The 25,878-nt window shown below is 37.6% G+C and overlaps 1 protein-coding gene across 1 annotated transcript; it reads left to right on the top strand.

Moving 5' to 3' along the window:
- The first annotated feature begins 21,496 nt into the window (after positions 1-21,496).
- LOC137833031 (uncharacterized) lies at positions 21,497-22,461 on the top strand. Its single transcript, XM_090303600.1, has 2 exons — positions 21,497-21,809; positions 21,886-22,461. The coding sequence occupies exons 1-2, from the start codon at positions 21,569-21,571 to the stop codon at positions 22,128-22,130; spliced, it is 486 nt and encodes a 161-aa protein (XP_090159726.1). The 5' UTR covers positions 21,497-21,568; the 3' UTR covers positions 22,131-22,461.
- The last annotated feature ends 3,417 nt before the right edge of the window (positions 22,462-25,878 follow it).

Below are 25,878 nucleotides of genomic sequence, written 5' to 3'. Positions count from 1 at the left end.
AAATAGAAAAATGAAATATTAATTAGTTTAAAGAACATTTAAGTTAATTAAAATAGTTAGTATTATATTATTTAATTTCTATTATACTATGTTATATATAATAATAAAGTATACTTTTGTTCATGTAAAAAAATATTATTAATTTTGTACACAATTTTGATAATTAAAATAATTGTAAGTTTCAATTATAACTTAAAAAATAATATAAAATTAAAATGAATTAAAAAATAGAATATAGAAATGAAATATGGTTTATTTTTAATTTTATTAATTGAAAAAATTTGTATTAGTTAAATAGATAATTTTAATATTATTAATGATTATTTAATAAATGTTATGTTATACAAATATATAAATATATAATTGTTATTAATTATGATTTTGATTACTATTTATAATAACATTAATATAATTTAAGAAAATATGTGATGAACATTAATTAGTTGCAAAAATATATAAAGTCATTACATTTGATGTAGATAGAGATAAATACATCTTAATTTGAAGTTATGCAAAACTTAAAAACATAATAATGTTAATTAGAAAAAGAAAAGACATCCCTAGTAATAACATTTTAACTCTTCTTGTGGAAACCTTCAAATGTGTTTCTAGAAGACATATCTTATTTTATTGTCCAATAATGATTGCATCTTTGTCATCGGCAACGTTTTCATTGTACCATTTGAAAATATTACAGCCTAGAACAATGCCACTTGTAATCTGTTTTGAAGAAAAGAATAAAATTCAACAATTAAAAAATTTAAATAACCATAGTTAAGTTTGCATGAAACCGAATTGAATTAAATTTATCTTGTATTTGGGACAACCCCAAAATCGTTTTCCGACAATTTTGTCAATTGTTGTTGTTCTCAAAACAGCAAGTGTCCACAATCACAAATAGGAGCAACGAACGTAGTTGTGCTCCCAGCAACATGGGTAAAAGTACCACGTGATTTTGCACCACAACCAGTGCAACTAGAGGATGATGTCATGTCATGTGCAGACATTGAAGGCTACGTAATGAATGTTATTCATTTTCCAATTTAGATAATGGACCCGAAATATTTACTTTAATCATAATATAACTCAAATCTTAAAGAACTTGCATTTAAAATAATATGAAGCTTAATGTTAAATATCAATTTGTCAATGTTCAAGGTGAAAAATAACAAAACAAACAAAAATAGCAATAATAATGTTCAACATGAAAGTTAGAAATAAAATAAATGACAATAACATAATGTATATAGATCAATGGCCTTGATGACGTTGAATCAGATTCAGAGTATCCTCCATTCTTTCCATCCTTTGATCAGTCTCCTCCATCCTTTCATCAAGTCTGTCAAAACGAATGTTAACGTTCCTGGATCATGCTTTCTTTCATGTCTTGCATCCCCGCCCAAATTTGGGTTCACATTTCAGTTTGAATGGGGATTGCGGGTTGAGGTTGAGCACCTTGAAGATGTTGTTCTGGCAATTGATCCTCTTCATCATCTCCTTCGTCCTCCACTTGAGGCCTACGAAGTTGCCATACACCATTGACCTGGAATATATTTAATTTGGTCATACTTTTTTTGGCGAAATAATGATTCCATCCAAGCATTACCGCTTGTTCATTTTCCTAGTCGAAGCCATACACCTGCAAGATGCGTGTTATCAAAATTGCATAGGGCAACGACATGTTGTTATCCCGACATTTCATCATGTGTTGCATGATGTAATGTGGCCAATTAATCATTATGTTATTTTTTATGCACCTGATCATGAAAATATATTCATTTAATACTTGTAAGAAGTTGCTTCCACGAGGGCACACCATATGCACCCATATGTAATGTAGTAGCCGGTCATTCATTGTTAAACTACCGGCATTTCTGATATTCTGTCCCTGAATATCTTCACGAAGCATGGACGATAATGCTAAGGCTCGATCAGAATTACATTCTTCAGGGATCGTCCCAGTTGTTAACTTAACACCGTCATACCTCAGATCAACAATATTCATTCAATCCATTTCATTGATGTGTACCCACTTGCCACAAATCTCAATGGCAAGTTCACCAAGAGGTGTGATCTTCAGATTTGTATAAAACACTCGCACCAATTCCTCATAGTAAGGAAGTTTCATTCCAAGGAAAGTTTGTAAGTGTTGGAAGTTTAGAAGCTTTTGAAATTCAAACCCTGGTGCAGCAAAAAAAGGAGAATGCATTGCTTTCGAAGTTATGACTAGTCTTCCATGAAACTTTTTTTCAAAGACCATCATTTTCCGTTTTGAAGTAAAGTATCTTGAATAATCAAGTACTTCTTCAATCGTTGTTGGTGGAGGATTAACGACGTGACCTTCTGTTGGCTCTTTACCCTTACGAGTTCTGTGGCGTTTCTGGGATGATGATGTCATCTATAATGCAAATAGTTCAATCTATAGAAAAAATTAAATACTCATGACATCAAATATGAAACTCAATTTTAAGTAAAGGAAAGTAATAACAATATCATAAACCAATTAAATGCAGTTATCAAACACAATAGTAGAAGTGCAAAAGTGAATAATAACAGTTCTAGTGATAATTGTCCAACAAGAAACATACAGAAACAAATTATAGACCAAATGAAATCAAATTAAGACATCATAAACTGAAGTAGAAGATATGGAGGAACCACCGACGCATGAAATATGAAATCAACGCCTAGTCATGAATGCAAACACCATAATCGATTATGTCACGCAAATTTTTACAGATAATCGATTATGTCATGAACATAATCGATTATCAACTATTTTTTCCACATAATCGATTATGACATACGTTAATTTTCAGTGATAATAGGTTAAAAATGAAACTAAACTCACACGCAACTCACCTAAGGTCACAAACAAAGAACTAAGCGCAATCTCCTACCACTATGCTTACTCACGACCCTCTCCAAGCTCTTTATGTATGTGCTTTGTGAAGAACTGAATTGCCTCTGCTTTGTGAGGTTTATGAGGTTGGGAACCACATATATACTGTTGCACCTCTTTATTACGCTCATCCATTCTCTCACCAACTTGGCTATGCATTCATTGAGCTTTGAAGTTGGTCAAAGAGATTCATGAACAATGGTCAGGAATCTCATGTGCTTGCTGAAAAGCTTCTCTTCACAGTGTTATACGCATGCATACTTCATGTCCAATGTCCAGATACGTCCAAAAATCTAGTGAGGGCACAAATGACATTGCACTCATCCTACTTGGCACTCACACCCTCTCCTTCTCCTTTCTCTTTACTTATGAATGCTCTCTCATTTGGCCCAACTTTCCTCTCACCCTCACCCACACCCTCCACCATCAGCGGATCCAAACGCAGGTGGCACTCCACATCCGTCTGCGGCTACAGTGCCACCCCCAATCCAAACAGGGGCTTAGTTTCCTATATTTAAACTTGTTTTGCCAGCTGTGTTTGTTTTAGGTGTTTCACATCTTCATGTAGATGGAAATGCGAATAACATTGTCGTTGCATACAGTGACCTGGAGAGGTGAGCTAGGAAAAGTGTAGGTGTTGGCTTTTTTCTTTTTCACTTTGGATTTAGTGGGAGAAGGAAGTGGATTCCGAGTCTATGAGACTCAGACACTTCTCTTAAATGGCGTATCTGTGTCGGACACATGTATCGGTGTCGACACTCATATGACACTTATCAGTGAAGGTGTTCAATTCAAAAAATATTTGTTGGATTTTTGAAAATTCTAGCACGGTTCTAACACAATTTTAAAAGGTATAAATACAATAATTTTCTAAAAATTCAAATTTATTGTATAAATTTTTATTATGATTATAAAAATAAGGAACAAATTCTTTTGAACCAGTCATGAAAAATATCTTCATGCTCCCAAAAGAATCTCAAACATACTTTTGCACATAAATATTTATTTTCAATTTATATAATTCAAAATTATATAATATATAGATTCGTGTCCCCGTGTCCTACATTTTAGAGATTATACGTATCTTTGTATCTGTATTCGTGTCGTGTAAGTGTCCGTATCCGTATATGTACTACATTGTTCCGAGTATTACAAAGGAGGTGGGAGGGTATGATTACATGTAAGAGGTTGTTTAGATTGAGGAATGGTAGAATGAATTTGTTTGGATGATTTTTGTAAATTTGCAAATTTATTTTTGTTATTAAAAAATATTTGATTAATGAATTATAATTTTTTTTAAGTTTGAATTAATTAAAATTTTCTAATGTATAATATCTATAATTACTTGTATTTTTTAATAAAAAAATTAAAAAATATGATAGAAAATATTTTTGTGTTAAATTGAAATCAATTTATTAAATATATTAAAATTTATGAAAATAATATTTATTATTATATTCATTTATTATTTTATATAACTATATATGTTTTATTGATATTATAATTTTTTTTATTTTCATTATTTATGATTATATGTTGTTATTAATAGTATAATTAAATATTTTTTAAATTATTAAATAAATTTATGTAATATTTAATTTTTTATATTGTAATAAAATGCATGCACAAAGGTATTTGGGTAAAATACAATAATCCTACATGAATCAACACAAATATCTTATTTGCGTGAAGAATGGAAAAAGGCCTCCACCCTTTTCCTCACCCTCAAAACCATTGAAACAAACACAAAAAAAATCCACTCCCTCCTCCCTCCTCATACTTGGAAATAAACACAGTATAAAGTGTGAAGAAATCATATGAAAGTGAGACTCACCGCTTTTTGAATTCACCATGGTGTCGTTCACTTTGATAGTTTTGTGGAGTTTTATTGATCCTTTACCGTGTAGCATAGAAAACATGATATAGTGAGTATTTTAGAAAAAAAAATTACATTTGAAGCAATGATAATAATTAGATAATAGATTATGGTGATTTTTTCAATTGATAATTAATTATCTAGTGTTTTTGAAAAATTCCATAATTAATTATGAGGCCTTTTAGGACTGAACATTGATTATATGTTGGCCCTAATTAATTATGTTGGTTTTTTTAGTTCATAATCGATTATTCAGTGTCATAATCTATCATGGGTCCCTGTTCGTATTAAATGGTGACACATGTTTATGTAAATAGTGATCTTAATAATGATTTTTGTACAACTTTGTTGAATGAACATATGTTATGTTTTTAAAGGGTAATCGGTTATCCTTGTGGCATAATCGATTATAGATGTGTTTTCTAAAGTATAATTTATTATCGTTGGTTGATAATCAATTATGAGTCCATGTTGAAATTAATTGATGACCCATGTTTATGTATGTGGTAACCCCAGTAAAAGTTTTTGTACAACTTCATTTAATCAACACACGTTTTGACAAGGTCCATGAAAGAACTGACAATTTGTAACATCCAATTAATGACTTTCGCGACTCCTTTGAATTATAAATATTTCAATGTATGATTGCTATTATTTTCTTGGACATTATTCTAATATCAGTTTTTTTCTTCTATTCATACTATGGATTGTGTCGTAATTTGTTTAATATTTTGCATGTTCTTACAATGTCACATAATTCGTATTTTTTCTTAAGTCAATTCTTGGACAGTATCAGAAACAATGTTTTAATTATAAACAACTAAAATGAACAAATAAATAAATTATATTTCTTTTCCAATTAGTTTTAAACATAAGGGCAAATTTATAATCTTACTTTTTTTATCAATTAAAATTTCAATCACATTCATCACATCACTCACAAACTTTCATAAATTTTCCATTCATTTCCCTTCACTTTTCACTATATTTACCTTAATCCAAACAACTTCAATTTTCTCACATTTTTCCCTTAAATCATTTCAAATACACTCTCTAATCCAAACAAAACATCAATAAGAAATATTGGTTTTTCATATAAATGATGCAATTTTGCATAAATTTATCAAAATGGATAGATTTGAATAAAAATACGTAAATGGGTAAGTCATGTTCGGATAACACAACTTCATTCTTAAGAAGTCGACACTTCTGAACACTAATGCAGTACAAAAAGTTTCACAAAAAAATTTCGGGCACATTACAACTTTGGTTCAATGAAGAAGTTGTGTTAATAGAACATGACTTTCCTCACACTTTTCCTTCAAATAATTTCAAATATACTCCCTAATCCAAACAAAGCATCAATGACAAATACCTTTTTTTCATAAGTTTATAAAAATGGATAGATTTGAAAAAAAAAAATGTAAATAGGTAAGTCGTGTTTGGATAGCACAACTTCACTCTTAAGAAGTTGTCACTCCTAAACACTAATGCAGTACAAAAAATTTCACAAAAATCTTTTGTGCACGGTACGACTTTGGTTTAATTAAGAAGTCGTGTTAATTGAACACAATTTTGTTTAGTGTTAATCAGTGTTGTTAAGTTTTTTTATAAAAGGTGAAGTCATCAAGGGTATGACGGCTTCAATGCACAGAAGTTGTGCTTAGGGTAACAAATTTAGTTTAATTTGAATAAAGTCCAACCCCACCAAAATGAGGATGTAGTGGTCTCTCTAGCCTATGAAGTTGAGGCACAAATAAAAGATTTAGTTTCTGACTATGTTGGTAGGGCTAGCAATACGGGTTGACCGTGCGGGCTGGCCTGCAGCTTGCTATGAGAAACACGAGGCAGACTCAATATTTTGGCTTTGGCATGTTTAGGCTTGTCCCAAATAACCCACAACCTACACGAGCCAATGACGGGGCGAGCGGGCCATCCTGCAAGCTCACATAATAATAAAAAAAGTGTTTCTTCCTACATCCTCTCAAATTTTTTCGTGCACCCCATCAATTCCAGAAATCGATTCTGAAAGTCAAAATAGTTGTTCTAGATTTAGGAAAGTAAAATAGTTGTTCCATAAAGGTTATTTTATATTTTTTTTTCTCTTCTAAATTTTCATATCTAAAATTGAATTCTATGTTATGAAAAATAAATTTCGAAATTGATGAAGTACATGAAGAAATTTGTTGGGGTGCAGGAAGAAACACCTTAATAAAAAATAAAAAATTGTCTCTTCCAGATTTTAGGTTCTATATATATTACAAGTGAATTAATATTTTTTTATTTTTAATTAAATTTTAGATTTTTATATGGGTCATCCCTTATGCGGGTAGACCAATAAATTGAGCACGCATTACTTAAGCGGGGCGATCCAACCTGGCCTGCATTTTGCATGCCAATGTAGGATGGGTCGACTCGCATTGCCACCTCTATGTGTTGGTTTTATTGTGATTGAAATTATTTGAAATCATAAATCTTAATTTATTTTTTGCAGAATTTAGACGAAAAGTAGAAGTTGATCAAAAATTGGTAGAAAACACCTAATTCGCTAAGCATAGGCTTGATGTGTTGAGCGGATTCAGGGAAAAAAGGCTAACTAGAATTTCCCCCATACGTTATGCACTTAGAAATTGCACTAAGCGGAATAGCTCCATAGAGGAGCAAATTCAGAGAGTGAAGCATTGAGGAAATCCAGAGAAGCGTTGAAACGATCTAGAGAAGCACAGAGCACAAATAAACATGGGGATGAAGAAAGATTCAACGCTGAGCATAGGCAAAGAAAAGATGGGTGAATGGATTTCCTTCACCTAAAGGAACCTAATCCGCTAAGTAGATTAATTGACATTGAGCGAATTTTAATGAAACAATGTTTTATGCTCTAGCCTTATAAATAAAGAGGAAACTAAATGGAAAGAGAGGAGGAGATAGAGAGAGCGAAGTTTATCTTTGAAACAATACTTGTCTTTCGGTGATATTGTATTTCATTCATTATGAGTAACTAAACTCCTCCTTTTTAAGATTGTTGCTTGCCTATTTATGCAGAAAGAAAAAAAGATTTGAACGAGAATAATGTATTCATCTATACTTTGTTAATTTATATATTAGTGTATTTCATTCCTATTTAATTTGGTTTTATACTTAATGCTTTGTAAGTGATGGATCATTACCATTGGCTTTATATTGTGAATGATATGGAGAAATACGTTCATTTTTAGTGTTAAATCAAATCCACCAACAACTTCAACTACCAGGGACAAAGTTCTAGTCCCTAAAATACAACAACCCTCTTATCAGTTGTACTACAGTTGACTTGGTCCACTTGTCTAGAAGTAGAAGTAAAACTCACCGCCAACAAAAACAACACAATATTTAAAAAATGATTTAAAGGTTTCAAGTAAATTAATAAGTTAAGTCAAAATAAGTTTGTTCAAACTGTTCCCATCGGTTTCGCTTCGCCGATTGACTCGAACGGCAGCCTTTGGCCCTCCTATCTCCGCCTGAGAATCAAACTTCCTTGGTTGAAGAATCTCTCACCTGCAAAGACAAAGGGCGCCTTGACGGCAATTTGCACTCTGACGCTCAAGTCAGTATAAGGGCCAAGAAACACCAAGTGTATAAAGTAGTTTCAGTCTTAGAAACTGTGTACCTTGCTAGGGTTCTTAGAACCCTTTATATAGGTTGAAACTAGGGTTTACCTTGGTTACCTTCACCATATCTAGGGTTCCTTGAAGAATTTCTTAGCGTAATCTGGCACATGGAAGTTCTCTTAACTGGAGTGCAATGACTAACAGAATGGCCGCCTGGGTACCAACTTGTGCACCAAATCTTTGGGGCCATCTGTTCCACGGGTGCCCTAAGTATTCACGTGCCATGCATACAACTTCCTTTCGAAACCCTAACCCTAATGGGCCTTAATGCACTATACACACCACTTGCATGGATCCCTCGTGACTTAGGCTTTCCTCATATCTGATGTTTTCAATAGATAACTGTGTAGTTTTGGGACCCACTTTACGTGGCCCAATATAACTGTTCAGACAGTCGACGTCCGATCTCTCCCTCGATTGGCGAGGTCTGATGTCGATCTTCAATGTCGAGGTCTATGGTACTGATGTCCGAAGACTGACCAACACCCTGATATGTGTATCTGGGGCCCACCTTACGTGGTTCATCTTTACTATCTGGCACCGGCGTGCGATGTCTGAGGGCAGTCACTGGAATCGATGACTGAGGACTGATCGGTACACAAGCCCCCCAGTCTCGAGCTATAACTTGTTTCAGTGAAGAGATTAAGTGATCGCCCTAGGCAACCTACGTGGCACTGGGTGATAGGATGTGAACAGTACACCGAAGTGACGTCTCACCACACTTTCTAAATCAGCATACACGTGGCATGATTAACGGCTATCGCCTGTTGGCGCTTGCGCTTCTTCGTATATTGTTCTAACCTTTAAACCCTTACGCTTTCTCCACTGTTCCATTACTTTCACTTAAGCAAATCATTTCTCAAGCATTTCTTTGAAATGCTCTCTCTTCTTCTTCAGAAACTCAAACCTTCAAACCTAACTCATCCAAAGGTATGATCTTTACTCATCAATTGCTCTTGCTTTATGATTTCGCCGCCCATAACATGCTATAACTGTTATGGGACTGTTTATGTTTTTTTCATTTTTGGTTTTCTAAACTTTTCGTTTCCTCTGTTTTTGCTTGGAGTCTCTTTTTTTTTCTGGGTTTTGTCGAGTCACACCATCGTCTCCTTCTAAACCCTCGTTTTCTCTCTTCCTTTCTCTCTTTTTAGATGGCCAGAACGAAAACAACTCTGAACCCTCCACCTTCTGTTAACTATCAAGTCCTCTATCGGTGGGCTCTCGAAGCCTTTCTGGCTGAGACCTCTCAGTTGAACACCCACGAGGACATAGATACATACAAACAAAATGAATCCTAGGACAAATTTCATGTCTTCGGGAAAGAGCTTGACGTGTACCTGAAGATCCTTCCTTGCCACAAGGGAGTCTCTGACGAGCCCTTCTTACTACGGTCTTCAAACGACTCAAACTTCGGCTTCCCTTCACGGGGTTTGAGGGCGCTCTACTCACCGAGGTCAACGTGGCCCCGACCCAACTCCATCCTAACATTTGGGCGTTCATGCGAGCCTTTGCAATTCTCTGTAACCATCTCGGGCACCCCCCTTCAGTAGATGTCTTTCTTTACTTCTTCGAGGCTAAGAACCCGAGAAAGAAGCTGCGGCTGAGCTTCAACGAGGTGGCAAGGAGTCTAGAGGACCTAAATCCGTCAGATCGTGAGATGTGCCAACTCCTTTCAGGCTTGGGAGTGGTGTTTGACACCATTAAGCTGATTAAGCTCGAATTATGCGCCAAAGTTCTTAAGATCTATATTGGTACTGTTCTTATATTTGCTCCACATTGATTGCCAATTGCATGTTGTTTAGCTTCTTACCCTTTGTTGTTTTTGTGCCTTAACGACGAGAAGAAGAAAAAGTTGGCCGAGTTGCTTGCCAAACACAGGGCTGTTGCTGCTGGTGCGGGTACTTCAAACCCTCCTCCCCCTACCACCTCTGCCCGCAACTCGTCTGAACCAACCCCTGTTGAGAACAAGCAGAAAGGGGTGGTGGTGGTTACTGGTACTGAAGACGAGGAGACCAACTCGAGCCTCGTCTTTAAGAGGCAAAAGGTTAATGACGTCGAGGCGCCATCACACTTGGCGATGGCCGCGCGCCATCCTTCAGAGACAACCCTCTGAGCGCCTCCTCCCCACGCGACCTTATCGTGCATGAAGGTGGGGGGAGAGCATCTTTGAAGATCACCAAGCACCTCCCGCTGTCGATTTTCCCGCCATCCTCCAACGAGCCCTTAGACGCTTCCAAGATAAAGAGGTGGTGGAGAACTTGGGTGGGAACCTCCTCCAAGACCGCGTGGCTCAAAGCCTCGGGGATTTCCTCATCGCATCCAGCCTCGTTCTAAGTAAGGTGCAAGACACACAAGACTCGCAGGCTGAGATAGCGAAGCTGAGGGAAGAGCTGACTCTCCAAGCCAAGACCTTCTCCAAACGCGAAATGACCATTTACTAGGAGCTGGTGAGCCTTCGCCAATATGAGAGAGAGGTCAAGAGGCTTCTTTTTTAGAAGTCTCAATAGGCCCTTCAACTTGAGGCGAAGATCTTGCCTCTCCGCAATGAGGTGGTCGACCTGAAGGGGAAGGTCGAGGAAACATAGGCCAAGTTGGAGGAGAGGGCTACCCAACGCGAGGTTCAACTTGGCCAAGTGGAGGAGAAGCTTGCTGAGAAGTTCGAGATCTTCAAGAAGACAGAAAAGGAGCTCAACAATGACGCCGCCGATGCTTAACGCGAGGAGTTTCAAGATGTCATGGTTCAGTTTGCTTGCGTGCATCCTAAGGTGGATCTTTCCCCTTTCGCAGAGTCGAAGTGGATCGTTGATGGGCAACTCGTGCCTAGAGAGTAGCCTTGTAATTTAATCTTCTTGATGACTCGTACCTTGTACATATTTATATGAAATGAACATCTGTCATTTCTTTAACCTTTCTGTCTCAATCATTCAGTTGTTTTTACTTGCATTAATTTCGACTAACAGCATTTTCGACATAGATTCGCCTCTTAGGTAGCACGCTTTAACTTCATCTGCTTTATCTCTTGACCTTTATTGTCTTCAAGGCACTGGTGACACATGCACAAATTCCTTAACGGGCTTAAACTTTGTCGTACGAGGATAAGGAGAACTCCTCTTGCTGTTTTTGATCTTCCTCTTGCAAGGTAAGGGAAAGGTCTCCTTGTTGATCTCTCCTTTGCCCTCTTTATGTCATTGGGCCTGCCTTGTTAGTAACATTGGTGAACCACATTGTTCTCGACCTTGCAAGAGTGAATTTGACTGTTAAACCATATTGTTCGACCTTGAAGTTCCTACGCAAGAGGGAGGCTCACTGAGGAACCATACTATTCCGAATCTTGTTTCTAACCCAAGTGAATGGTTCGCAACTGACATCATCCTCGCCCATGGGGTCAGGAAGGATTTAACTATCGAACCATGTTGTTTGACCTTGGCGTTCCTACGCAAGAGGGAGGCTCACTGAGGAACCATACTATTCTCAACCTTGGTGTTTCTAACCCAAGTGAACAATTCTTAACTGACCGCATCCTTGCTGTACGAAGTCAAGGAACATGTCTTAATAATTGACCGCAACCTTGTTATATGAAGTCAAGGGACATGTCTTGATAACTGTCGAACCATACTATTCTCAGCCTTGGTGAACTCACACAAGAGGGAGGCTCACTAAGGAACCATACTATTCCTGATCTTGGTGTATCAATCTAAGGGAGAGGTTTATTAACTGACCGCATCCTTGCTATACGAAGTCAAGGGACAGGTCTTTAACGGTTTAACCATACTATTCTCAGCCATGGTGAACTCACACAAGAGGAAGGCTCACTGAGGAACCATACTATTCCCGATCTTGGTGTATCAATCCAAGGGAGAGGTTCATTAACTGCACTGCACAACATTCTTCTTAACTGAATAACATAAATTTTATTTGGTGACCTCGTTAAAAAACCCTTATAAGGGAAAATGAGTGTCCCTTAAAACTGTGTACAATGCAAACAACTTAACTGAAATAAAACTTGAGGTGGGTCACGTTCCAAGTGCGAGGGATCACCCCACCTTCTAATGTCTCGAGCCTGTACGCTCCATTCTCGAGAGCCTCTGTCACTCTGAAAGGACCAGTCCACTTGGGGGAGAACTTGTTTTCTAGCTGGTACGGGTGGGCCTTTCGCATCACTAGGTCGGCAACCTGGAACTGCCGAGGTCTCATCTTGGAGCTATACTTGTACTCCACCCATCTCTTCAAGGCTTCATCCTTGATTCTTGCTTCCTCCCTTATTGTTAGAATATATGGCCTTAAACGAGAGGGGGGGTGAATTGTTTAAGAAGGATTTTTGAAAACTTTTAAGCTTAGAATGAAAATACTTCAGAAGAACCTTGATTGAGAATTCAGTTTTTCCAAAACAAACAGCAAAAGCACAAAGCTGGAAAAACAATCGGTTGTTTTAACGAAACAATCGGTTGTTTATACCAGTTCCAAAATATCAAACTGAATTAAAGAGATAGGGATAGAGAAATTTTACACAGTTGTTTATACTGGTTCACTCCAAACAAGAGCTACGTCCAGTCTTCTCAGAAACCCTAAGGATATCCACTAAGCAATCACCACTTGATCACTTACACCACAACCAAGAGAATGACCTTGAACACCTCAAGAAACACACTCTCCTTGGCCAACACTAAGATTGTTGATCTTGAACACCTCAAGAACACACAGCCAATCTCAGCAACACACACAAACGAATTGTTCAGCAGTTTACACAGATTACACTTGTTACAGATGAATATCTGAAATCAATACAAGTAGAATCCCTATTCAGCACCTTGATCAATCTCTCAACTCTTTTGCAATCTCAGAATACTTTGAAAAACTCTTCTTAGATCAAAACTTTGTTTCAAGATTCTTTATATATCAAAAACTGTTTTTCAGAATATATCTAAGAATATAGTTTGTTATCAAATCTTAACAAACTCTTAATTGCATTTAAAATAGATTGGTCAAAGCATTTAATGACTGGAGCGTATTCAGTTAAAGCATTTAAAGCTCAGTCAAAGAAAACAGTTTTTCTGTTATGGTTTTAAAACAAACAATCGATTGTTTCCTCGAATCAATCGGTTGTTTTATTACTTAACAAAATACACCATTCAAAAATAGTTTTCAAACTTTCTCAAAACACCTAAGTGTAAACAATCGGTTGTTTCGACAAAACAATCGGTTGTTTCAACTTAGTTTGAAAAACATTTTGCCTTGTTAAAATTGAGATGCTAATTGCTTTGAGATTTAATCTAAGTGTTGATTACAACATTGAACTACCCCAGAACAAGGCTAAAACCAGTACAGCAGCATCAAGCAAAATAGAGGCTTCATCATCCTTCAAAGGATTTGGATTCTTCAAAACATTGAACACCACTTGGTTCAACACTTACTTCGTCCAATAGGTCCAGGTTCACCTTTCTCTCTTTGTTGGACTCTTCAACTATGAAGTTCTGGAAACGTGGCAAGTTCTCCTGGATTTCTACTGGAATCATCGCGTCCGAACCGTACACCAAGCTAAAGGGTGTTTCTCTGGTTGTGGACTTGGGAGTAGTGTGGTAAACCCACACAATTCTAGGAACTTATTCTGCCCAGGTCCCTTTGACTTTATTTAGCCTTCTCTTCAGACCTTTGAGCAGAACTCGGTTGGCAGACTCGACCTGCTTGTTCGTCTGAGGGTATTCGACAAATGCGAACACCTGCTTTACTCCCAGCTCGGTACATAGTTTTCCCAACTGTTGGCTCACAAACTGGGTACCATTATCAAACACCAACCGTTTTGGGATTCCAAAACGGCACACTATGTTCTTCCACACAAAGTGTTGGATCTTGTGGGCTGTGATCTGCGCTACTGGCTCAGTGCATCTTGTGGGCTGTGATCTCCGCTACTGGATCAGCCTCTATCCACTTTGTGAAATATTCTATGGCAACCACAAGGTACTTCATTTGCTGCACTGCTAAAGGGAAAGACCCAAGAATGTCGATCCCTCAAGTATGAAATGGCCATGGGCTATAGACCAACTTCAGCTCCTCTAGAGGCGTCTTGTGCCAGTCAGCGTGTTGTTGGCACTGCTTGCACCGTTGTGCATACCTCATGCAATCTTTTCTCATGGTTGGCCAGTAATATCCTGCACAAATGGTCTTTGATGAGAGAGATCGGCTGCCGATGTGGCTATTGCATATCCCTTTATGTAACTCTGCCATAATACACGTGCATTGCTCACCACTTACACACACCAGGATGGGGTGGGTGAACTCATGCCTGAATAACTTTCCATTGATCAAGGTGTACTTACTCGAATTTTTCTTGATTTTTCTAGCCTCTGTGGGCTCTAGCGGGAGTATTTCATTAGCCAAATAACATTGGTAGGGTGTCATCCAAGTTTCTCCTGTTTCGACTTGGTAAACTTGCGACGACCTTTCCCTAACAACTGGGTACACGCTTATTCTAGGCGTTTTAAACGTCTCCTGCGTTAACGACCGATGACTCCTCATCACCCCTTCCGATGTGCTGATCTGTTGGACTTCTGCCATATTGTATGTGGTAGTTCAAGGTGTCCTCAGGGTCTCCTGAATGACTGTCCTCTGTCTGCCCCCCTTGCCCGAACTGGCGAGCTTTGCCAGCAAGTCTGCTCGGGCATTCTGTTCTCTGGGTACGTGGACTAACTTGAACACCTTGAACGTCTCCCTCAGAGTCTGGACGTACTCTAGATATGCAGCCATCTGAGGGTCTTTAGCTTGGTATTCCCCCGTGACCTGGCCTGTGACTAATAAGGAGTCACTTTTTGCTAGCAAACCTTTCGCACCCATCTCTTTAGCTAGCAGCATTCCAGTGATCAGGGCCTCATACTCTGCCTGATTGTTACTGGCCTTGAAAGCGAACCGTAGGGTCTGCTCAATTAGCAACCCATTTGGCCCTTCCAAGATGACACCAACCCCACTACCTTGTTGGTTGGAGGAACCATCTACAAAGAATACCCATCTGAATCCTGCTTCTTCTTGGTGCGTGCCTGCCGAGGACAGCTCTACCATAAAGTCAACATAAACCTGGCCTTTAATGGGGCCTCTAGGCTCATACTGCACATCGAACTTTGATAGTTCTACCGCCCATTGCACCATCCTGCCTGCCACATCTGGCTTCTGTAAGACCTTACGAATTGGAAGGTTTGTCATCACTATTACGATAAAGCTCTAGAAGTAGTGGCGAAGTCTTCGTGCTGAAAACACTACTGCTAGAGCCGCTTTCTCTATGGCCTGGTATCTCACCTCTGGCCCCTGCAATAATTTTCTAACAAAGTATATCGGTTTCTGCACTTGGTCCTGTTGTTGCAGCAGAATCGAACTGATCGCCTTTTCTGTAACCACGAATATAGACGAAGTGGAATACCCAGTTGTGGCTTGCACAACACTGGTGGACTGGCTAGGTACTCTTTCAACTTTAAGAACGCCTCTTCGCATTCCCTGGTCCATACGAACCTGCTGTTTCTCTTTAGGCACTGGAAATAAGGATGCCCCTTATCTCCTCCTGCAGATACGAATCTGAACAGAGCGGCCATGCGCCCCGTCAACTGCTGCACCTTCTTAACTGAGATCAGGCTCCTCATTGCTATTATCGCAGCGCACTTCTTAGGATTCGCCTCTATCCCACGCTCTGTGAGTAGGAACCCCAAGAACTTGCCTGCCTCTACCTCAAACACACACTTCTTTGGGTTTAGCTTCAACCTGTACTTGATTATTGTGGTGAAGAGCTCCTCCAGGTCCGCTACGTGTTGCTCCCTTTGCTGGGAGGTGACCACCATGTCATCTACATACACTTGGACATTCTGCCCTAGCATGGGCGCTAACACTCTGTCCATCAACCTTTGGTACGTCGCCCCTGCATTCTTAAGACCAAAGGGCATCACCTTATAACAGTAACAAGACAACTCTATCATGAATATTGTCTTGCATTCGTCCCTGTGGTTGTAACCAGAAAAAGCATTCAGGAAGTTGAGTAGTCTGCAACCGGACGCACTGTCCACCAAAGCGTCAATACTGGGCAATGGGTAGGAGTCCTTCGGGCAGGCCTTGTTGAGGTCTGTGAAGTCGACGCACATCCTCCATTTCTCATTGGCTTTCTTCACTAGTACCATGTTCGTTAGCCATTCAGGGTACTGAATCTCCCTGATGTGGCCAGCCCTCAACAGTTTCTCCGTCTCTTCTCTGACGAACTGACGTCTCTCTTCGTTGAACTTTCGCCTTCTCTGGAGAACAGGTCGAACCTGGGGGTCCATGGTGAGACGATGACACAGGAAGTCAAGATCTATGTCAGGCATGTCAGAAGCATACCATGCAAAAGCATCAAGGTGTCGTGCTATGACTTAGGCAATATGATCATGTGTCTCTTGGCCTAAGGATTTTCCAAGCTTGAACAACTTCCCACCGATCTCCCTTTACAACACATCTTTGGCAGGTTCGAGCCTTCTCTTCCGAGCAATCTCTGCACGGGCGACCCCTTCTTCCCTTGGAGGCTGAGTGGTAACAACGAACACTTATCTCTTTGTCTTGAGGCTATTCTCGTAGCACTTCTTAGCCTCTTTCTGATCAAACTTGATGGTGATCACTGTACCCTCAAGGGAAGGCAACTTCATCTTCATGTGCCTCGTAGAGGCCACCGCTCCAATCCTGTTTAAAGCAGGTCTGCCCAAAAGTATATTATAGGCTGATGGAGCGTTAACAACGAGGTATCAGATGTTTACAGTACGTGAGGCTGTTCCATCCGTGAAGGTCGTTCTTAGTTCTATGTGTCCACGCACTTCCACCTGGTCTCCAGCAAAACCATACAAGCACCCGGTGTAAGGCCTCAACAGGTCTGAAGACAACTGTGACTTGTTGAAGGTTACATCGGTCGAACTTCCCTGGTCCACGAGGATGCAATGCACCCTCCTTCCTGTTGTTACTACCGAAATCACCACCGGATCGTTGTCGTGTGGGACAACGTTCTAGCGGTCAGCCTTGGTGAAGACGAGGTCGACATCTGGAGTATTATTTGCCACCTGCCCCTCTACTCCATTACCTCTCGCGCGTACTTCTTCTGCTGGGAGGCGGTGCATTCTCCTTCTGAGAATCCTCTAGAAATGGTGTTGATTTCACCATGAATGGGCACCTCATGCCCCTGATCTATCCCTGCGGCCACCAACGCCTGATCTTCCTGCGGCTCCTGGAGGTAGTCCTTCAAGAAGCCGCTTTTTACTAGCTCGTCCAATTGGTGCGACAGGGCCAAGCAGTTGCGTATGGGGTGGCCGTATGTTTGGTGGAATTCACACCAAGCGTTCTTATTGGGCCCCATCTTTCTGTCAGTCTTAGGGGGCATCCTCAATCTTGCCGCTATGTTAGGGATAATTATTAGCTCCTTGAGCTCTCCACGAAAGTTATGCGCGTTCTCGTCTGGGGCTTCTCGTAGGGTTGCTACTTCCCCATGCCCTTCTTCTCTATGGTTGCCTCGTGCACCCTCATGGGCTGAGGTCGACCTGCTACTTGAGGTTGAACAGGACCGACGAGGGCACGTTTCTCTGTGACTCGATCGTCTGCAGTGATGTGCGCCAAAGTCTGACGCCTGATCTCGCTGAATGTCTTTGGGTAGAACTTGAGTAGTGATTCACTGAAGGGTCCTGACAACATTCCCTTGACGAAGGCGTGCATCGCCATTGCCTCATCTGTAGGTTTCAATCGCACTACTTGGACTCCAAACCTGTTCAAGAACTCCTTTAAGGATTCTCCCTAGTACTGTTTTATGTCAAAGACATCATAAGATTCGAGTGGGTGCCCTATTAACGAGGTACTGTTCTCTGAACAACATCGCGAACTGGTCGAAGGTAGTGATGTGTCCGTTAGGGAGACTAACGAATCATTCCAACGCCGTGCCTGTAAACGTGCTCATTAGCAACTTGCAGTACACATCGTTAGACCCCCCTGTTAGCATCATCTGGGTGTGGAATGCCGTGAGGTGAGCCTCTGGGTCCTCTACGCTTGTGAAGGTGACTTTCGGGGCCAGAGACATGGCTGGCAACGCGGTATCCATAATCGCTTGCGAGAAGGGCATGGGATGTGCCCTGAGTGGTATGGGTGGGGCACGCTCATCCATCGCACGCTCGCCTGCTTGTTGCAAATCTCTGCGTAGTTTCTCATTGGTTCTGCGCAGTTCTTCATTATCTGCCTGTGATGCCGCTATTTCAACCCTAGATGCTGCTACCGCCTCTTGGAGGGCGCGCATGGTCTCCATGAGTTGTTGCATGGTGACGTTGTCTCCTCCAGGGGGGCACGACACTTGTAGCCACAACAGATCCTTGCCTCGTACTCCTCATATCGCTGGTAAAAAACTCTTAACACGATTGCGAGTGGGACCTTGTTTTATTGAGCCCCACGGTGGGCGCCAAATGTTCCCGCCGGTTGACTCGCTTTATCGGTTGACTCGAACGGCAACCTTTGACCCTCTTATCTCTGCCTGAGAATCGAACTTCCTTGGTTGAAGAATCTCTCACCTGCAAAGACAAAGGGCGCCTTGACGGCCGTTTGCACTCCGACGCTCAAGTCAGTATAAGGGCAAAGAAACACCAAGTGTATAAAGTAGTTTCAGTCTTAGAAACTGTGTACCTTGCTAGGGTTCTTAGCACCCTTTATATAGGTTGAAACTAGGGTTTACCTTGGTTCCCTTACCTATGTCTAGTTCCTTGGAGAATGTCCTTGCGCCGCTATTACATAATCTTGGCGTAATCTGGCACATGGAACTTCCCTTAACTTGAGTGCAACGACTAACATAATGGTCGCCTAGGTACCAACTTGTGCACCAAATCTCTGAGGCCATCTGTTCCACGGGTGCCCTAAGTATTCACATGCCATGCATGCAACTTCCTTTCGAAACCCTAACCCTAATGGACCTTAGTGTTTCCAAGAGCTATTTACTCGTGTCGCGCCTTAATGTGCTATACACACCAGTTGCATGGATCCCTTGTGACTTAGGCTTTCCTCATATATGATGTTTTCAACTGATAACTGTGTAATTATGGGACCCACTTTACGTGATCCAATATAACTGTTCAGACAGTCGACATTCGATCTCTCCCTCAACTGGCGAGGCCTGATGTCGATCTTCAATGTCGAGATCTATGATAAATGACTGTTGGATATTAAAGTCACCCTACCATATGTTAAGTTTCCTAATTATAATTATGTTTATTAAAATAAAAAAATATTATGCAAGTTCATATAATTAACAATTACACATGTTGAGAGAGCTTCCTCAAAGAGTTTGAGAGGTACCCTAATGGCCGCAACATATGGCTCCAAAACACGGAGTCCAAATTTGTATTTGGGGTGACAAGAATAAAAAAATGTTTTTATGAGAATGCCACTTTCGATTATCACTAAAGAAGCATATTAAAAAATAATTAAAAACAATATTCAAAAGTATCCAACAAAATGTTTTTCTAGTGGCTTTTGTGTGTCACAATGACTAGAAAACATATGTTAAAAGATCACTTTCAGACAAATTTAGTGCAGATAAATAGTAACGTTTTCATTATTTTATTGAAGGACAAAGGTTTTACGGAAAAATAAATTGTAAAAAATAAAATAAATGTCAAAATTTTAATTAAAAAGTGTTATCTTGAACATTAGAAAATATTGATGAATATATATTTTTTTTAAATTCTAACAATTAAAAGAAAGGGATTACTTAATTTTGAGGAGGGTGAAAGCATTGACATAGAAAATTAAAATGTTGTATTTGATGATATCCACAATGAATGAAGTAAGACAAAAAAGGGATTATGGAGGGGGCATTAGAGAATTATTTAGAACATTCCCTTTGAATGAAAGGACAGAGTTATTTATTTATACTTATAAGAGACACAATTTTTATAGTTGATGTTAGGTGATTTTTGTTGTGGCACAGGGTACAGATAAACTTTTGATATCCCCACCAAACAAATTGATTGAATAAATAAACGTATTAACTTTGGAAGTCTAACAGAAGCCGACATAAATTTCAACTTCCAAAAACCCAACCTTTTTCCCTCCTTTTCTGCCTTTTCGATTACTACTGCATCCTCCCACCTTTTTCTCCCACCTTTTATTTTTAGTAACTTATTTGGATCTAATATACAACAAAAAAATATTAAAAAAATATTTAAAAATATGAAAAATGATATACTTTTATCATTTTATTTTCTTCATACATTTAAAGAGATTCGAAAAAGAAAATAATACATAATACCCTAAACCCAAATAAATAATATAAATAAATAAATTTAAATTAATTGATATAAAAAATTAATTTAATCATTTTATAAATATATTATTTATATTTTTTAATTTATTTATACCTATCAAATCAATCATAGATTTGCAGTAAACTTTTCTTTTACTTTCTATTATCTTTTCTTTCTTTTTCATTTTCTCAATTTAAACAAAACAAAAATCTCTCACTCAATATTTTCTTTTAAAAAAATAATAAATTTCTTAATTTAAATAAAAATTTTATAATTTATAATTTTTAAGTTATAATAATATGTTTAAACTAGTTAATAATCACTTGGTGAAAGATAAAAAAGTATGAATGATAAAAGAATAATAATATTGTATTAACTAATTATTTAATTTTATAAGGTGTACATCTTAAGTAGACGTATTATTTAATTATTTTATTTTTAACAATATTATCTTTAAAAATTAGTGTATACCTTTTAAATATACAGGAACAATACAGATTATAAATAATATATATGCATAAATTATTATTTTTAAGTATAGAAATTTTAAAGATAAAGTTTGTTCAACTATATATTAACAATACATTATTTATAACTATAGGAGTTCTGTAAAAAATCTTATACTGTGTATTGTGAAATACTGAGTTTAAATTTTGGCAAAAAAAAGATGAAATGAACTTAACATCAATTTTATTTTGCATGAACTTAATACAATAGATAACGATGGATTTTAGCCAAATAAATTATAAAGATAAATAAGTATACTTTATCCCATCACCTCAGTGATATATATTATATCAATGCCACAGAGTCACCAGGGAGTGGCAGAGTCTGAGTAAGAAGAGAGAGAGAGAGAGAGAGCTTAGGAAATGGTGGAATGAAGCTGACAAGGAAAAACCATGAAATGGTGGTTTGGAATGAGGGGAAAGAAAGCATGATGATGGAAGAACTGGCAAAGGAAGAGTTGGAGCTGCTTGAAGCCCAATATCCCAACCAGCATGAGCATCTAAAACATGAGCTAAAGTCCTTCATCTGTCAACTCCAGGACAAGCACCTGGATTCTGAACTTCTTGTAGAAAACAATCACATCAACACTCACCTTTTCTTTGATACTGAAGGTTTTTCTTCTTTTATATGTTATGTGTGTGTTTGTGTGTGTGGTTTTTGAGATATTTTGTCTTTGATGTGAAACAGAATCCACCAGCTTGGAGGGGCAAAGGAGTAACTGTGGTGTAGAAGTTGGTTTGGCAGAGAGAGTAGTGATGGAGGGGGAGATTAGTGGAAGTTCTGAGCTTGAAACTCCCAAGAGTGACGTAATAAAGCAGTCTTCAAGCAGGAAGAACAAGAGGAAAGATAGAGTCGATCTGGTTCTAGAGAGGGCACAAGTTTGTCTCAAAAAAATCAAACACCTGAAGACATTCTTACTTTCTCCCTCCTGAAGTTTGGACATGCTGTCTTGTTTGTTTTGTTTGAGTCATGTGAACCTAGTGTTAGAAGAACGTATAAGGCATTTTCTTACTGTTCACAATGGTGCTGTTTTGTTGTTATTATATTGACCCTGTAATTGGTTGATAGCGCATAGCCGTTGTGGGTTTTGTCTAGTAATGGTGTTAGCACAGAAAATGGCTCAAAAGATTCTTCTCCTTTTTGCCAAAATATCAAACTGTAAATTTTCTGTGGCTGAAGGTGCTACCTTGGACAGAGGTAGTCAATATCTATGTTGCAGTAAACTTTATAAAAGAGAAAGTCACTTTTTGGTGTTTGGCTAAACAATCTTAAACGGTCCCAATAAGTTGACGGTGTTTGAAAACCACTTTCATTTGATAACGTTGATGGGGCCGAAAACCTTACAACGTGACAATTTTAATAATTTATTATAATATACTCTGGGGCGTGGTATTTTTTATTTAGAGAAAAGTGATTTTGTTTTCTAATTTTTTCATTCTTGTGTTTTGTTTTCTCTCTTTTCCTTTGCAGTGGTTTTGTTTTCTCTCTTTTTCTATGGTTCTGATTTTGTATTTTTTGTTCATTCTCTTTCTTCCCTTTTTAGTTGTCTTTGGGTTTGTTCCTTTGTGTGTGGGTGATTTGTTTGTTGGTGGGTTCTTTTTTGTCAAATATTCAAAGAACGGTTAGTTGAGACCTCTCGGGCAACAAAATCATAAAAGACACATTGTTCATACCAACAAAATCATAGAAGATGTGTTGTTCGTTCAAAGAAAGGTAAATATTTTGGTTGAAATAAAGTTTGATATTAAGGTTTTTTTATTTTTGGGTTGTAAACTTTGTTAGTAAATTTGTAAGGGATTTGTGTGTTTAGTTAGTGGTGGTAGTTATGGAGTGGTTTGTGTTTGTTAATAATTTTAAGTTTGTGAGTCGTTTTGGGTTCATAAGTAGTTATGATTTGTCTATGGTTTCAAGTTCGTCTAGTTGACTATGTAGATACATTTGAAGGTTGAACATAAGATTTGTGTAAGAGACTCTAGTTGACTATGTAGATACATTTGAAGGTTAAACATAAGATTTGTGTAAGAGACTCTCTAATTGAACTAAGGTTAGATCATATAGCGTATGAGTACACTGTCTAATCTATGAGCAGATAGTTTAGTGAGATAGTGTAACAAGAGTGTTTATTGTATATGGACGCTTAAACTGTCTAGCATCTTCCATGTAGGTCGTCTAACGAGAGTATCCAAGAATATCATCTAGCGAGATAACTGGGAAAATTGTATAACATCTTCTATCTACATCGTCTACTAAGACTCTTCACCAAGTCTGTCTAGTGTATGAGCATACTATCTAGTGAGACCGTCTAGCAAGACTATCTAACATATGTGGAGGCTTAGACAATTTAGCGTCTTCCATGTAGATCGTCTAGCATGTTGCGGTTAGATCGTCTAGTGTGAGAAGAACTAGAATGTCTAGCTTGAAATTTGGTTAGATGTTGTTTATGTTAGTTTTTTGTTTGTGCTAATGGGGCTTTTAGTGTTGTATATAAAAGACAAAGGTGATTTCTTTGCACATTGATTGTCTTTTTACTTTGTTTTTAAAAAAAAAATTTTTGGTTGTTGTTTAATGTTTCTATTATTCAATCATCTGCTTCAATAGCCTATTTGAAAATGTTTCAAATATTAAATAACTTATTTAATAGATAGAATGTGTTTGGTTTGTGTTAGGAAAGATCATTTAATTGGTTAAGGGTTAGTCTAAAAAAGTCATATTACCCTATTTTAAGTTTTTTATATTGGAAAACAAATTTGAGTTCGACACATTTTTTATGTAGGTGAATTATGGTAAGGTTATTTTGTCTTAGGAATTTGATTATGATTACGTGAATGTGTTGATAAATGGAATCAGCTAAATTTATCAGGCATAAAGTGGAAATGGAATACATTGTTCAAATAAATCGTGTGCTAACTTCGTTTCAACGTCAAAAACTTGAGATGGTCCCGGGTGAATGATGATGAATGTTTTAGGATCAAACAACATTTTGATCCCTTTTAGTCCCATTAATGTATATATTGGGGGTAGGCTTGTGTGTAATTGAGGAAAAGGTTAGGTTGGAAGATGATGATGATGATGGATGATAACTTTTTTATGAAAAATTTACCAAGTCAGAATGAATAAATTTTTCTTAAGGACATGTATCGAACTCACAAGGAACAATTCTAAAATCTCAAGTATAACATTCACTAAATATAAAACAATATGTAAAAGGTTGTTGAAGGTTGTGTGTATAATGAATTTATAAGAAATTAAATAAAAGTAAAGTAAATGATTTGGATGAGTCAATTGGGATTGGGGTTCATCCTCTCACTCATTTGTATTTTCAATAAATAAAAGCATATAACATTTCATCTTGATTGACATTGATGCACATATAAAAATCATTCATGTCAATTTCTTGTATATTTATAAAAACTTCTTATCATTACTGATAGATGTTATAAAATAATTAATATTTCAAATCTATTCCAAACATTAAATATTTTAAGGATTTTCATTTAGGTCAAATGTTTAGAGACATTTTCCAATCAAATCTAAGAATCAAAATCATGAATAAAGATTCAAACTTTAATAATAAAAGGACAATACCAATCAAGAACAAAATATTATAAATAAATACCACCTCAATACATAAGAGTTTTAACTAATTACTCTATCCCAAAGGAAAGAATTAGCCACTCATATTGGTCATTTCAAACATGGAAAACAAGAAAAGAAAATCCAAGATGTTTCTCCTTAACGGTTGTCTCCTTTAGGTTTCTATTTCTCTTTATTCTTCAATGATGTTTAGGGTTATGTTCCACACTTTCTATTTAACCTAATTGGGTTTAGGCTAAGTGACATCTCGCTTAAGCGAGATATTGCTTACTTAAACAAGTTTCACGAGAAAAATCCCAACTTCACTTGAGTGAACTCGCTTAAGTGAGTCTTGGGCGAGTTCCTCCAGAGTGATCTTGCTTGGGGGATTTTGAACGAGTTTCCCATGTTCCAACTTTGTCTTTTCATCTGTGTCTTAAACTTGTCCATTCTCCTTTAGCCCTTTTCTCCATTTTCCCTAGAATCCTAAAATTAACACAAATTTGGAAATAAATTCACATTCATCTTATAATAAAAAATATGTAAAAAGGTTCAAATTACTAAATTAGGGGTTAACTTATAACTATTTTATCAATTAAAATCCATAAGGGTATCTTTGTATACGAAATATTACTTAATTATGACACTTATCAATGGGTTGGTCAAAATTTATTTGACGAGAGGATATCACAATAAGTGGTATTGTTAAGAAACTTAGCAATAGTAAAATAAGAAAAAAAAATACGTCGATGACTTTTGTAGGTTTTATATATTGTTTGGGTTTGTAGTTTTTTATTTTTCTCATACGTTTAGGTATCTCACTAGTTTTTCATTTAGGTTGTTAGATAGGTTAGACCAATTGAATGTGTACAATTGGGGGGAAGCTATTCATGACTTATTGGTTAGCAATTTAAGTCGAGTTTCCCAAATTTTCAACCAACAAAAGAATGCAGTTGGAATTCACTTAGTTGATTGTGTTGCATATTAGAATAACCACATTTGCATATTAAACGATGAAAAACTATAGTATATATTTATTTTATATTTATGTGATGGAAAAATGTAGTATTTATTTTTATATTTTGACTTGGGTTTTTTTGCAACAAC

Source organism: Phaseolus vulgaris, chromosome 6 (genome assembly GCF_051622355.1).
Source record: "Phaseolus vulgaris cultivar YP4 chromosome 6, ASM5162235v1, whole genome shotgun sequence".
Classification (NCBI taxonomy): Eukaryota; Viridiplantae; Streptophyta; class Magnoliopsida; order Fabales; family Fabaceae; genus Phaseolus; species Phaseolus vulgaris.
Note: the sequence above shows the minus strand (reverse complement) of the source record. Positions and strands in the feature narration are given on the sequence as shown.

Excerpts from the sequence above, each read along its gene's own strand:
- LOC137833031 (XM_090303600.1), top strand. The coding sequence starts at position 21,569 with ATGAAGCTGACAAGGAAAAACCATGAAATGGTGGTTTGGAATGAGGGG. Across the intron at positions 21,810-21,885 it reads CCTTTTCTTTGATACTGAAG|AATCCACCAGCTTGGAGGGG; the intron begins GTTTTTCTTCTT and ends GATGTGAAACAG.